The 15,634-nt window shown below is 31.7% G+C and overlaps 1 protein-coding gene across 3 annotated transcripts in view; it reads left to right on the top strand.

The window, feature by feature from the left end:
- The window catches only part of Sntg1 (syntrophin, gamma 1), a 741,266-nt gene that overhangs the window by 648,705 nt on the left and 76,927 nt on the right, over nucleotides 1-15,634 (top strand). For all 3 annotated transcript variants that reach the window (XM_005396048.2, XM_005396049.2, XM_005396050.2), the window contains 2 exons: nucleotides 7,789-7,905; nucleotides 9,683-9,754. In XM_005396048.2, the coding sequence (XP_005396105.1) occupies nucleotides 7,789-7,905; nucleotides 9,683-9,754 (189 nt within the window). The remainder of the gene's footprint in view (nucleotides 1-7,788; nucleotides 7,906-9,682; nucleotides 9,755-15,634) is intronic.

Consider the following 15,634-nt stretch of genomic DNA (forward strand, 5'->3'; position numbering starts at 1 on the left):
TCTCTCTCTCTCTCTCTCTCTCTCTCTCTCTCTTTCTCTCTCTCTCTCTATATATATATATATATTTAGAATAAATATTCCTTAATTAAAAATATTCCTAGAATAAATATTCTTATTTAGAATAAATATTCCTTTTTATTTTAAAGAGAAAAACAATGACAAAATAAAAACAATGAGGACAAAAACAAAACAACACAAAAACAATTAATAAAAAGATGCAGGATTTCAAAACAGAGTGATAGGGGCTGGGGATTTATCTCAGCGGCACAGCGCCTGCCTGGCAAACTCGTCCTGAGTTAGATTTCTGGTACCGGAAAAAAACAAAAAAACAAGAAAACAACAACAACAAAAGACTAAGGTGACAGGAATTAACAATGGCTTTAGCACTCCATAGTGAAGACATGCTGAAATTCATTAAATAGTTTTAAATCATTTTGGAGACTTTAATATGAGCTTAATCTTTTGAAATTTTTATATTGTGAAATGTGCTTATAAATACAGGTGTTTCACCGCATTTGTCTGACTCACCCATTTAGCCCTTTTTCCTATTTAAAGTGAGTGAAACACTCATTTCCTTTTCATAATGAACACCTTTGCCAGCCTGCTGCTAAGGTCTCATTGAATTAGAGACTGTTGATGCCTTTACTCTGTCATCTGGAAGGTTTTGAAAGTGTTTAAATTATTTTAAACAATTAGTAAAAATTGAAAGTGGTTAGCACAAAGTGATTTGCTCACTAAATCCTCAAATTCTCTTCTTTGAAATACTTGACATTACAAATTACATTTCTTTAATAATGACAGAATTATTCATTTCATGAATCTTCTTCCCATTCTGTGGTATTGTAAATACTAATATGTTTTATTTAAATCTTAAATTTCACTGGAAAATAGTTTGTGATATTTTTAATATTACTATAATATCTATAGGTTACAATATCATGAATATTAACAATGCTTGCATCTCTTGAAATGTAAGCTTAATACCTATAGAAATCTTTATTTTTGTTTTCTGGAATGCCTATGTTATATTTTCTATTTCCTCTGTTTATTTTACTTTGTTTACTTCACTGTGTTCAAACTATTTCAGACTCTTGATCAAGATCCCTAAGTTTTGGATTTTTCAGGCATATCAGTGCATACAGATAGGCTACAAAATCCTAACAATACCCTTAAGTTGTATATGTCATATTTCATTATTTTTTAGCTCAGTCTATCTTTAACATTATTTGTTATTTCTCGTTTGACTTATGGAAGTATATCACTTAATTTTTAAATGCTTATGCAAGGGGAAATTATTATACTTGTGTGACTATTGGCCTCCAATTCTATTTAGAAAATAAGCATACCATTTGGATAAAACTTATTTGATATTTACTTTATTGTTAATCTGTAATATAATTTAGTAAGTATATTCATTTTTTAGTCTTCTGTGTACTTGAAAATAATTCATAGTCATTTTTGTTGGAATGTCTTCAGCTTAAGAAATTAAGCAGATTTTAATAACTAGATGGTCATAAACATTTTATGCTATAGTGACTTTTCCTGTATTTTGTTCAAATTGTGCTTACCTCTCCTATTCTCATTATCCATTCTTCCATTCCTTTCTTACTGTTCTGTTGGATTTTTAATTATGTCTTAAAGGATGTTTTCAGATGCACAAAATCTAATCTTTACTACTTTTTCTTGGTAGATTTGATACTTAAATATCAGAATCATTCCTTTTAATTTCTATAAATGATTCTTACTATATATCTACATCATAACTTCTGTATTTTTACTGGAGATATTTATTACACTTCATGTCATTATCTTCAAAGTAGTGTTATTCAGTACAATACATAAATCAAATCAAAGAGATTCTTACAAAAAAGAGACAAGCAGATAACACAACCTTTCTTTTTAATGAACTAAAATAAACTATTAGTGGATGAAACAAATTAGCATATACAATAAAACTATGGTTTGCTAGTGTAATCCATTCTAGAAATAGGCTTGAAATCCAAAACACTTGTACATCAAAGTAAATTCCCCTATAAGAATAATGGAGGACACTCAGGTGATTCACCACCCCATAATATTTATATGAAGGTGACTACAATACTGTAATATACCAAAATATAAGGAAAATATAAATTATAAAGAAAAATAAATAAATGAACCTATATTTATCTTTGAAAACTTTCCTTGCTGGTGAGAGAAAGTCAAGAGGGAGGAGGGCTACTCTGCAGGATGACTTTCACTATAGCTAACAGAACCACTGCCCCCTATAGGCTCAATGGAATCTTTCTCTTTTCATGTCCCTTTAGCAAGGAACCTATCCAATGACACTCGCTTTGGTCTCCTCCTGAAGGACTTTGTGGAAATATGACACTGCACTGTCATTAAACACATTCATCACTCACACTGCTATCGCCTTATTTGGGTGGTGTTCTCTCAAAATTTTTGGCACTATTTCCCACATTCTATGCATCTCTGTAATCCCACTTGAGAGGAGGGATTCCTCCTCCCCTTTCTTCTCCTCCTCTGACAGGAAAGGAACACCCACAGTCCTGCAGGGAGGTGAAGAACCACTGACTCAGTTGTGATCATGTTGTGTACTACTAGTAACTGCAAGAAATAGCTTGTTTATTTATTAGAAATATTTGCTCATCTTAGGGAACACTCACAAGACAAGTTACTTGGATTTCAAAGTTTTACTTTATGCTGAAATGTTCTTAAAACAATGCAGCATGCAATTTGGGGAGGTATTTAAATTTCTACCAACTTCTTATTTCTGTTTCTTCTATTTTGCCCCCCCCACAGATACAGATATACATATGCATATAGATATAGATATATGGATACATAGTTTTCTCTTAGAAGAGGGACCATGGGATACTTGAGCTTGTATGTCTGATTTATTTCACTTAATGTCTCATTCTCAAATTACATCCATTTACTTATGAAAACACTTCATTGGATTTATTTTCACTTGTGTTTGGTGCAAGTTTTCCCATTCTTCTTAATATAAACTTTCTGTATTCTTATGATTTAGATGTGCCTTATAAAGACAGGATAAAGATTGCTATTTCTCTTTCATTTTCTTATTTATTCCTTTGGTGTATTGTACACATATTTATCAGAATGTATTTATTCTATCACTTACCAAAGTGGTTTCTTTTAATGTTCAATAAATGATTATTTTAGAGGACACAGAATTGACAAACGTTTTTTACCGTATCATTTTGGTTCCACAGAGTGTTTTAGGCACACTTGGAGATCCTTGTAGGGGTGCTGCAAAATCAAAATTATTTTTATACAATGTCAATGTTTGTTTTTTAAAGTATTTCTCTCATAGTCATAGAAATAGTTTACAGTTCTAGAAACAAATGAAACATGGTATGAGAAGAAAAGCAGTTCAGAAACAGATACTGAAAGTCATCTGACTTCTGTTAAAACAAAAACTAGTATAATCATTGCCACTCATTTTCTTAAAGCATTTTGAGGGGTTTTATCATAAAACATGTCATTTACATTAAGATATATTTATCTTGTTACTATTTTAAATGAATTAATGTATGATTCAAATATCTACTTTTATTTTCTAACATGACAAATAATAAAAGCATACTCACATTTTAGAAATTCTCAGGACATCTCCAAAACTTGAGAATGTTAGGGGTGCTTATTCTAAAAAGTTTTGGTGTACATGACTTATTTTCTCTTTCACAAAGAAATTGGTTTAGAAATTGCCATTTTTCCAAAAGCGTAACATAGAGCTTTCAAATATAAAGGTAAATGTTCATGTTGTCTTGTGATACAGAGCAAAAGATTGGCACTGCTTTCACCAAAACAATGTCCTACTTTAGTTTTGTTTTTTGTTATATTGTGATTAATAATAAACCCATGCAAAAGTTTGAGCCATTTATACCCTTTCTCTACTGCATTTTTAACATTCTCGGAAGTATCCTTTATACCTGTTTCTTCAATTCTGATTTTATCATTTTAATTCTACACATAAAAATCTGACTTTTATCTTAAAACATGTCTGCTTATCTTAAAATATAACTGCTACAGTAGAATTCTAGGTTAAATATCATTTTGTTTCCTTTTGTTGAGGTATATGTTCTATGATATCACCTTTCTTGTTTTTCTTTTTTTGAGAAGTGAATTAACAATCCAATTGTTCCTCTAAAAGTTCTATTTTTCAGCATGGTCTTTGTATTCTTTGGTTTTGTGAAGATTCATAAAGTACTTAGATATTAGGTATTTCACAAAACTCTTACCCATTGTCTCTTTAAACACATCTTCTATATTTTTCTCTCCACTTAGGATTCAAAAGCCTATTTTTTCCAGTAGTGAGGACTGTTCTACCTCACTTGAGCTACATAAACAGCCACCAAAACCCTTTTTAAAAATTATTTTGAGACATAATCTTTCTACATGGTTAAGTAGCCCAGAGTGGGCTCAAACTTCTGATACTTCTGCCGAAGAATTCCAATTTGTCTTTTTAGTCATTATTCCAGCAATTTTTCCTGAGTCATTCTTCAGTTGATTACTTTTTCTTTCATGTTTTCTAATTTGTTGACTCCATCCATAGGGTTTATATATAAGTATATATATAATATTCAAATTGGAGCATTTTGTAATCTGTTGTCACAGATGTCCTCTCAAAAAGATTTCCAGCTTCTATGTTAGCCTCTTGCATAGAGTAACCATACTTAAATTCTATTACAATAGTTCTCTCATAGTCATAGAAATAGTTTAGTTTGAGAAACAAATGAAACATGTTATGAGAAGAAAAGCAACTCAGAAACAGATATTGAAAGTCATCTGACTTCTATTAAAACAAAAACTAGTATAATCATTGCCACTTCTATTAAATTCTGTATCTGAGTGAGTCAATAAATGTCAACGTCTCCACTGAGATACAAATTTCAAAGTATATATTAGTAATGTGCTTATTTATTGTTTTTGTTCTTCATATTTTTCTCCTGGTTTCCTTGATAATCTATTTTTTTATATCCTTTGCTTTTTTATGTTCCTGGAAACTTTTCATGAAACTAAAGGATAGCTGGGATAATTGTACTACGATATCTATTGGTTTATTGAAAGGAACAGTTAATACTTAATTTTTTCTTTTTTTTTTTGACCAGCTTTGCATGATTATATCTGGTAAACAGAATAACTAATTTGAAGACAAAAATATGCAATATAACAACCATTGTTGAATGCCGAGTGAAACTATCATTTATAATGTTTTTATTATTTTTATTGTCTTTAATTGTTTGATCAATCTTGCACTCTTACATCTGGTAATCTGGGCAACTTCGTTGAAGATAACAAGATGTAATATAACAACCATTGTTAATTTCCTATCACCTTATTTTGAAGTTCTGTACCTTCTTTATTGTTCTTATGTTGTTTTGTTTTGGTCTTGGCTGTTATTTTGTTTTCTTTTCTCTTTAAAATAAAAAAAAAAGCGAAATAGATTGAGATACTGAATATTAGAGGATTTCCTAATCAGGAGTTAGGAAAACTGTGATGTACTATCATCAAAGACTAGTTCAAATTCGGTATTTTCTAGGCTACCTGAACTGCTTAAACCTGGGTCCCAAACTTTGCAAGGGCTGGATGAATACTGCCTCAGTATTCTTGTTAAGACATAGAGTATCTTAAAGTATGACATGTTTACTGGCCCTTCAAACTTGGAGGACTTTGGAATTTACTATTCTGATCTCAGTTTAAGAGGCTCGCCCAAACAGCTTCATTCTTCAAGTGGCATTTCTGTATATAAAGTGTTCATAGTGTAAGAGTTGGCCCAGGGTTTAGATTCAAGATAAATCTTTGTTAGTTGTGTGTTGTGACACATGCCAGATGCCTGTAATCCCAACATTCTGAATGATCACAAGTATATTGTCCTCAGCCTGGACAATTTAGCAACTTAGACCCCACTTCAACATTAAAAAACTAAACAAAACAAAAAATAAATGTGTGTGTGTGTGTGTGTGTGTGCGTGTGTGTGTGTGTGTGTGTGTGTGTGTGTGCATGTAGTTTGGGGGGCTTCCTGGGGATGTAGCTCAGTGTGGTTCAATTTCCAGTACCATGAAAAGAAACAAGAACATTAATCATTGTTAATTCTATACAGCCATGGATTTTCCAGTTTATTCTTTAATCCTTTAAAAATATGTAGCATTTTAAGTACATTATTTTTCCTCAAATTTCCAAGACAGTTTTAGTTGGTGAGTTGTCTGAACTCCTCAGCATAGAAGTACTAGAAGTAGAAACTAATCATATCTTTCTTTAAGTATAAGACAATTATTTTTACACATTTTATATGTATATTTAGATGTTTAATTAAGTCATTTTTTAAATGAGATGGTCCAGTAGCAATTTTACTCCTTTAAAACTATCATGTACTCTAATCAAGTATACTTGGCCATATAAGCAATCAAAAATAATTAATTATTGTAGCTGGTTCTTCTATATTATGATATTAATCACTGAATTCCCTATGAATAGCTCCATTAAGGTTCAAATTTCAAAGTATTTATTAGCGACCTCAGATATTAGAGAATACACAAAATAATTTTAAAAGCAAAAGACTTTGGTTCAAATTCCAATTCTTACTTGTTTTCAGTTTGATTAATTTGTTAAACATTTTGGCTTATATCATTATGCCTTAGATTGTTAAATCGATGACTATTCCCTAGAGGCTTATTTTAATACACAAACATAATGAAATGACAAACAATCCAATTATTTTAGAGAGTAAATATGCTGGGAAGAAGATAGAATGTGTGAATGAGGAAAAATTTATTTCAAGTTCTTGCATTGTTTTTAGTTACCTGTCACGACAATAATAATGCTTAGTATACCACCTTAAAAATGGGGGGGGGTTTATTTTCTGTGCAGGTGAAATGATTGCATGGCAATTATATCTAAGTGATGGATTAGAATCTGATCTGATCCACTTCATTCTACATTTGGATTGTATTTTTTATGGTAATGGCAGAAGCACAAGATGCTAAGTCCACCTGGATTTGGTCACATGCCTTAACACACCATTGGTGATACCAAATGTCATAGCATAAGAATCAAAGTGTTGGATGAAGAAAGAAGTCTTGCAGTGATAAAGCCAATGTAAAATTATGTAAGATGGAAAGTATTTTCCCACATATTGTTGCGGCAAGATAGAAATGAAATGTCATGCAAATACTTTGTCAGAAACATATTCTCATAATAAACTTTTATGCACATGTTTGAACCCCTGGACAGTCAAATAATAGAAAGAGTTGCTGTCCTTCCCATTTGATATGCAAAAAGGTGAACATGTTTTATACTCATTCTGGGATCAGTGATTAGAAAGAGGATGTTTATTATCCTACCCTGACAGGGCCAGGGAAGATGTGAGGTTTTGTTCCAGTGTTTTGACAAGATATACCTTTCACCTGTCTCTTTTGCACAACTAAATATTTTGTACTGAGAATGCATTTCTGTATACTTAAATGACAGTAATTGGGAAAATAATGAATCTTTTGATTCTATTAGAAATACATATCTTATAGTAAGAACATGGAAAAATAATTCATGTCGGGTTGAATTGCATAAACACTTGATAAACACAAAGAGAAACATATTTTGAACTCTGTGAGAACTTTACCCTTATTGAAAGTAAGTATGGTTCAGTTATTACATATATTTATTTGACAGTTTAATGAGATTGTAATATATCAAGGTATGCAAAATAAATGCTAGATGCCTAAAGTAAGTTTCTCTGACAGTTAAGTGTGTTCAATTTCCTTCCAGATAGTGTACATGGGCTGGTGCGAGGCGCGAGAGCAGGACCCCCTTCAAGATCGAGTGTATACTCCTACGTTTCTAGCCCTGAGAGGCTCATGTCTTTACAAGTTCCTGGCACCTCCAGTGAGTACTTTTCTCCTAACATACTGTTTTTTTCAATTTTGCCACAACAAAGGAATATCAATTGAGTAATACCAAATAACATATTGTCAGTATATTTTGATAATTATGGAGAAAAAAAGAGAACAGCCCCGCTATTTCTAAAGTATCTTATCAAGCATATGCATTCGTACATTAATCATTTCCCTACTTTCTTTTTTGTTTTTGTTTTTTTTCCGGTACCGGGAATCAAACTCATGACCTTGCTTTTGCCGGGCAGGCGCTGTGCCGCTGAGCTAAATCCCCAGCCCTTGTTTCTCTTATGTTTAACAAATGAAAAGTTTGGCAAGCATTTCTGCTTAGACCATGACCCTGAAAAGTAACACATCGAATGATAATGCTGTTAAAAATCTCACGAAGCCACTGCCAAGAATTTAGAGAACTTCTCAGGCTTTCTCACCGTATTTTGCTAACTGAATAAAAATTGAAGAAATAGTATATTAAGAAATGAATATGGATGGGGTAAATGATTTTAAAGATTTTTTAGACATAATGAATAACATTATTAATTTTATATTGTCATTAAGATTTTTAGAGCTACTTTTAATTTGTCACTTTAGAACTAGCAATAAGTTTTCAACTTACATTTAATTTATTCTTTACAAGCAATAAGTATACATCACAATAACCACATCTTCCCAGTTAGTATGAAATCTATCTCAACTTAATGAAACTGCCATTGTGTTAAATGTTTACATTATCAGGTCCTATCCTTGGCAAATATCGGAAATACTGTCTGTGAGCTATCATTTATGGCTGACACAGTATGTTGATCTGCGTTGTGCCCATGGCAGTAAATCACATCAGTGATATCATTGATAATCTTCTATATTCTACACTGTAATCATGGGCATTTATACCAAGTGTATGTGGATACGCACTACACCTAAAGTCTTGCTTTTGGAAACATTGACCTTACTGAACAGTAGACCCAATAAACATTACATAAATATAAACACTAAATGCCCAACCATTCACCAACAGAATTCCAAGTCTGACTTGCTATTTTGAATCTACATCTACACAGATTTTAAAACTATGGAAAGGAAAGACATAAACAACTTTAATGTTTATAGCTTGTAATATGTTCCTACTTTGAATAATTTCTTGATTGGACTAACATATCAAACATAAATACGTGACCAACTTGTTCAGTGTCAAGGTCTTTACCATATTATAAGGAGTCTTGGAATGATTTCTCAATAGAAATCACAGCTTTTAAAAATTGAAGCCAGAGGGGCTGGGGATTTAGCTCAGCGGCAAAGCACCTGCCTGGCAAGCGCAAGGTCATGAGTTCGGTTCCTGGTACCGGAGAAAAACCAAAAAAAACAAAAACAAAAACAAAAACAAAAAAAAAAAAAAAAAATTGAAGCCAGGTTTGACTTCTCATGTTTCTTCTGAGTTTGATGGCAGATGAAGAACATTATGCAGAATATATATGTGTGTATATATATAATTTATATGTATAGGAAACATATATTATTTAAATCACACAAAAATTTTATGCAAATGGAAATTTTTGCATATAACAGAAAATATTCGCTGAAAAACGACAGTTCTACTGCCTGGAACAGAAGTTTAAACAGTATACAGGAAACTTTGTCAGAATAGCTTCATTAATTGGGAGACAAAGCTAGATACAATGTATAAGTTTTACTCATGTAGTATATCATAAAAATGAAACAAGAGGAGGTAGGAACTTTGTAAAACAAATGAAATATTATTTTCTCTTATTTTAAAGGTGACCACCTGGGACTGGACCCGAGCAGAGAAAACATTCTCAGTTTATGAGATTATGTGCAAGATTCTCAAGGTATGATCAATAAAGGGATTAAAAAATGACATTTCCTCAGCAAATATTAGTTATGAGCTCATAGCTCCCTCATGAAAAAAAATGTGATTTAAAGAAAAGACAGTATACAGATAAAAATAAAAGAAAACATAGAATATAGAAAAATGTGCAGACATTCTGCTAGAAGCTCAAGTTAACAAGCACCTGCTGAAATTCCTCAGTCAGGGAGTAAACAGAGAGGATGTAGCCAGCAGGTTCAGTGAATAATTAAAAAATTTGATAAAGATAGTCCAAATTTAAGACTCCATTTTTACTAGTTTAACTTTTTCTGAATTAAATATGAGGGGAAAATGTGGATAATACTGGAAATTAGAAAAGATAAAAGGTAGAGATTTAGATAGGCAGACAGACAAAAATAAGTATAAAAAGGTATATTTATTTGTTTTTACTTCATGATTTGGCCATATCTCTGAGTATATAAAAGAGTATGCAATTATCATTTATACTGACATCAATTATCAACATCAATTATCAATGATATTGCTGTGTAGCACATAGGATTTTTACAGTAACAAGTAATCAAGAGTTCTATAAAATTCTAAATGATGTCTGAAGCCATTTTACATTGCTATTATGTGAATAAAGACTATGTACAATTTATTTTTAAATTATATTTTATTGTGTATATTTAGGTATATAACATGATTTTAAGGTGAACACATAGGGAAAGGTTTACTGTGGACCAATAGACTAACACATTCATCACTTAGCGTAGTTTCCATTTTAGTGTTGTTTTTGTAGTAAGAGCAACTAGAATCTATTAATTTAGCAAGAATTTCACAAACAGGACAATTCTATTACCTGCCATCCTTATGTGATACATTAGATCTATCTATTGTTCTTGCTTGCTACTTTGTATCCTACTTCCTACATCTTCCCAATTTCCCCTCTACCAACTCCTGTAAACCTATGCCTTTTTCTCTACTTCTGTATATTTGTAGTTTTGAATTTTTTTCACATTCTACATATAAGAGAGATCAAGTACTATCCTTCTGTTAGTGTCTAGATTATATCATTTATTAACATAATAAGACATTATTAATATAGTTGTCCCTAGAATTATTTTTCTGTGCTTAATGGCAGGACCTCATTTTTTTTTAGAGCTGAGTCATATTCTATTGTATATGTGTGACACAGTTTCTCTATCCATTTTCTGTCAACAGATCATTAGAATGCCTCCCTATGCTGGGTATTGTGAATGACGTCACAATGTACATGAATGTGCAGATGTCATTGATAGATAGTAACGGTAGTTCCTTTAGGTATATGTCCAGAACAGGGCTAGCTGGGTCATATGATAATATTTATCTTTAGTTTCCTGAGAAATGTTCATGGTATTTTACATAGCACCTATACCCATCTAGGTTTCTTCTAAGTACATGCACGAGTTGCTCATTGGTGCTGCCTCATTAATATTTTTTCTTGTGGTTTTTCTTTCATAATAGTCATCCTTACTGGTGGGAGATAGGGACGTATGTTGATTTGGGTTGTATTTCTCTGATACTGACTTTGATCTTTATTTGGTACACCTGTTGGCCATATGTATGTCTTCCCTGGAAAAATATCTATTCAGAACTTTTCCCCATTTTTCTATCTATATTTTTGTTTGTTCTTTGTTTTGTTTTGTTTTTTTCCAGTACCAGGAATTGAACTCATTACCTCCTGCTTGCGGGGCAGGCGCTGTGCCACTGAGCTAAATCCCCAGCCCTCTATCTATATTTTTAATGAAGACATAACATTTCTACATCTTAAGGAAATATATTGCTGTAACTCAGAACAAGTATACAATGTGAAATGGTCAAAGTAAGGTAGCAAGCTCTTCCATCTCTTCAAACATTAATCACTTTGTGTTGGGAATCTTCTCATCATTTTGAAATACATCATAGGTTGTGTCAACGAAATATTACTTCACTGTGCTACTGACACAGCGGAACTAACTCCTCCGCTCTCACTGTGCTGTGCTGATGCACTTTCGAACTTGGCCTTGCCCTTCCCTTCCTGGGCCCATCCCACTTTCCAGGCTCCATGGCTCCATTCCATTCTTCAGGAAGGTCAGCGTTTTAGTTTCTACAAATGCAGGATACATGTATTATTTGTCTTTGTGTGTCTGGCTTATTTCACTTAACATAATAACCACCAATTTCATCCATTTTTGCCCATTTTTTAATGGCACTGTTTTTCTACTGAGTTATTTGACTTCCTTTTAATGTTTTTTGTGCTACCCACTTATGAGATATGTTTTGTACAAATGTTTGTTCCCAATCCATAGCTTCCCTTTTTATTTTCTTCTTTGCTTCATTTGCTATGCAGAAATGTTTTAGTTTTACGTAATCTTGTGTATTTATTTTGCCTTTGTGGCCTGAGCTTTTGAAATAGTACCAGGAAATATCATCCAGGAAAATGTTATTTTTCCCATGTTCTCTTTTAGGAGTTTTAGACTTTCTTTCCTTACATTTAGTTCTCTGATCTATTTTTGTTGATCTGTCTATGATATCAGTAAATATCCAATTTTCCTCTTTTGCATGTAGAAATCCCAGTTTTCTTTTGCCAGTTACTGGAGGGATAATCCCTTCTTCATTTCATCCTCTTGCTGCCCTTGTCAAAAATTCATGACTATGCATGTTTTCTGGGCTTTCTATTTTATGCCATTGTTCTATGCTTCTGTTTTCATACCCGTACATACTGTTTTGATAGTGATAGCTTTGTGATATAGTTTTAAAACAGGTAATACAATGCAATGCTTCTAAATTGCTTTTTGTCATTCAGAATTATGCCTTTTCAGGTGATTTATGATTCATTCTCAATTTTAAGAGAATACTTATTGTATCATGAAGAATGCCATTAGACTTTGCTAAGGGGTTGAATTCTGTCTGTGTCTTGTCTTGGTAATATGGACATTTTTTCAAATATTAAATTTTCTGATACATACTATATCTCCCCAGTTAAATATGTCTTCTTTCATTTCTTTCATCATCTTTTACAGTGTTTAGTGTAAAGTTCTTTTACCTCCTTAACTAACTTAAATCCCAAGTATTCCAACTGATTTTTGAAGCTATCATAAATTGATTTATTTTCTTGATTTCTTTTTCAGTTAGGTCAATATTTAGGTATAAAAATACTACTGATTTGTATATGTTGATGTTGTATGCTGCAATTTTACTAAGTTTGTTTATTGATTCTAGTACGGTTTTCTTTGGAATCTTTGGGGTTTTTTTCCTGGTAGGATTGTATGATATGAAGACAATATAATTTTACTTCTTTTCTGATTTAATGCCTTTTGTTTCTTTTTCTGACCTGACTTTCTTAATAGTACTTGCAGTACTATGTTGAACAGAAATGGCTAAATGGGCATCCTTGCTTTATATCAGATTTTAGCTAGAAAGCTTTCAGTATTCATCTATACGTTGTAAAATTATCTTTGAATTTTTTTATAGGCTGCTTTTATTATTGAAGGACTTTCCTTCTATAACAGAAATTGAAAATTTTTGTCAAAAAGATGTTAGATATTCTAAAATGCTTTTTTGGTATCAGTTGAATTCATCATGTGGTTTTTAATATTTTATTCTGTTGATGTGAAGAATCCCACTGTTTACCATATATTGAATCAGACTTGCATGCCTGGGGTACATCCTACTTGGTCATGACTTGTAGTCCTTTTAGATGAAATATTATTATATATTACTTAATGCATAATTATGTTTGATTTGCTAACATTTGTTAAGGTATTTTGCATCCATACGCTTCAGATAACTTAGCCTGCAGTTTGCAGTTTTCTTTGCTTGTGGTATGTTGTCTGCCTTAAATATCAAGGTGTTTCTAGCTCATAAATAGGTTTGGAAGTATTCACTCTATCCTTATATTTTGAAGGAGTATTTTTATTAGTTCTATTTGTTTATTTTCTGATTACTTGTTATAATTCATCCATGAAGCAGTCTGGTGATGAGCTATTCCTTTTGAATAGTCTTCATTAGTATTTCTACAAAACGTTTGTTATTTCTGTGGTTATACTTGCTTCAATCTTGTGAATTTGTACTTTTTTTTAAGGGAATATATTTGTTCCCATTAGGCTATCCAATTCTTTGGCATAATAGTTAAGAATAGTTCATTATACTCCTTTTTATTTCTGAAGTCTGTTATAATTTATTCACTTTTTTTCATTGATTTGAATACTTTCCTTTCATAGTTAAACTACCCAAGAGTTTGTTGGTTTTTATTGTTTTTAAAAGCTTAGGGTTTTTTATTTTATGTTTTCTTGATTAATTTGTGTTGAAATTTTATTATGTCATTCTTTCTACTAATGTTGGATTTATTTTGACTTATTTTTCTAGTTCCTTGAAGCAAATTGATACACTATTTCTTTGGGATCTTGTTCGAAATAGGCATTTATTTCTGTAGACTTCTCCCTTATAATTACTATTCTTCTATCTCATAGGTTTTCAATATGTTGTGGTGTCTTTTAGCTTTGTTTAAAGATAATTTTCAACTTTTTTCCTTTGCTTCATTAGCTACTTGAGAAAATATTGTTTAATTTCCAAATATTGGTGAATTTTACAAGATTTCTCCTGTTATATTGCTATCTAGTTTTATACCACTGTGGTCTGAAATGACATCAGATACGAATTCAGTCTTAAATTGGTGACAGCTTATTTTAGGCCTAATATGTTCCACCTTGGGTGAACAATAAAGAAAAAATGTAGTGTATTGATATAATATGGAGAGTCCCATGTAGGATCATGAAGTCCATTTGATCAAAGATGCGATTCAAGTCCAGTATTTCCTTCTTAACTTTATGCTTAATTGATTGATCACATTTTGAAAGTGGCGCATTTAAAATTCTTATTATTACTATTGCATTGTTATTACTTCCTTTTTATACCAATTGATATTTTATTCATGTACTTAGGTGCCCCAATTTCTGGTGTTCATGTCTTTATAACTGTTGTGTCCTCTTGATACATTAGTTCTGAATATTAAGTAAGGATGTTCTTTGTATCTTGTGACACAATGTAACTTGAACTATATTTTATAAGAGACACATATTTTCACATCTGCTCTTTTGTTTATCAGGTGCATGGAGTATCTTTCCCACCCTTTTACTTTCTTATTATATATGTTCCTAAAAATTCATTGTCTACTATAAAATTTTGTATCTTTTATCTAGTCTCAACTACTCAATTTTTTGAGATCTTTATTGATTTATGTTTAATATTACTAATATTGCTAACTGGTAATCAACATTATTGATTGTTGAAGACTTACAAATTCCATTTTGTTTTTCAGTTGCCCTGTAGCTCCCTTTGTTATGTTCTCCCTTGCTGGTGTCCAGTAAATTGATAGTTTTCTGTATCACTAAGCATTGCTTCCTTTCTCTTTATCATTTGTATGTCTGTTGTGGATTTTTTCTGTGTGTGATTACAATGAGCCATATAAATAAAAACCTTACAGGTATAATCTACCATTTTAAGCAGATAATAAAATTCCATTTCAGATAAAAACTGTGGGATTGTATTCCCCTTGAGCACATAATTTGTGTTTTTAATTCCATCATTTACATTCTTTCTATTGTATATTTCTTAATAACTTGTTGTAGCTTTCATTACTTTTCCTTTTGGATTTTTAACCTTGACTCTAGAGATACATATGATGCAAACACCACCATTACATAATTGAGGTGTTTTGTATTTGACTATTTGTATAAATAGACTTTACACTCTCATACAAATCCATGACAATGAGTATCATCTCTTTTTTCCTCTTGAAGAACTTGGTAAACAAGGTTCTAGGTCTGACAAGGAGTAAGGAATTCCCTCATAGTTTGATTGTAAGTTATTTTATTTCTTT

This window comes from Chinchilla lanigera, unplaced genomic scaffold (genome assembly GCF_000276665.1).
Source record: "Chinchilla lanigera isolate Chin_1 unplaced genomic scaffold, ChiLan1.0 scaffold00053, whole genome shotgun sequence".
Taxonomy (NCBI): Eukaryota; Metazoa; Chordata; class Mammalia; order Rodentia; family Chinchillidae; genus Chinchilla; species Chinchilla lanigera.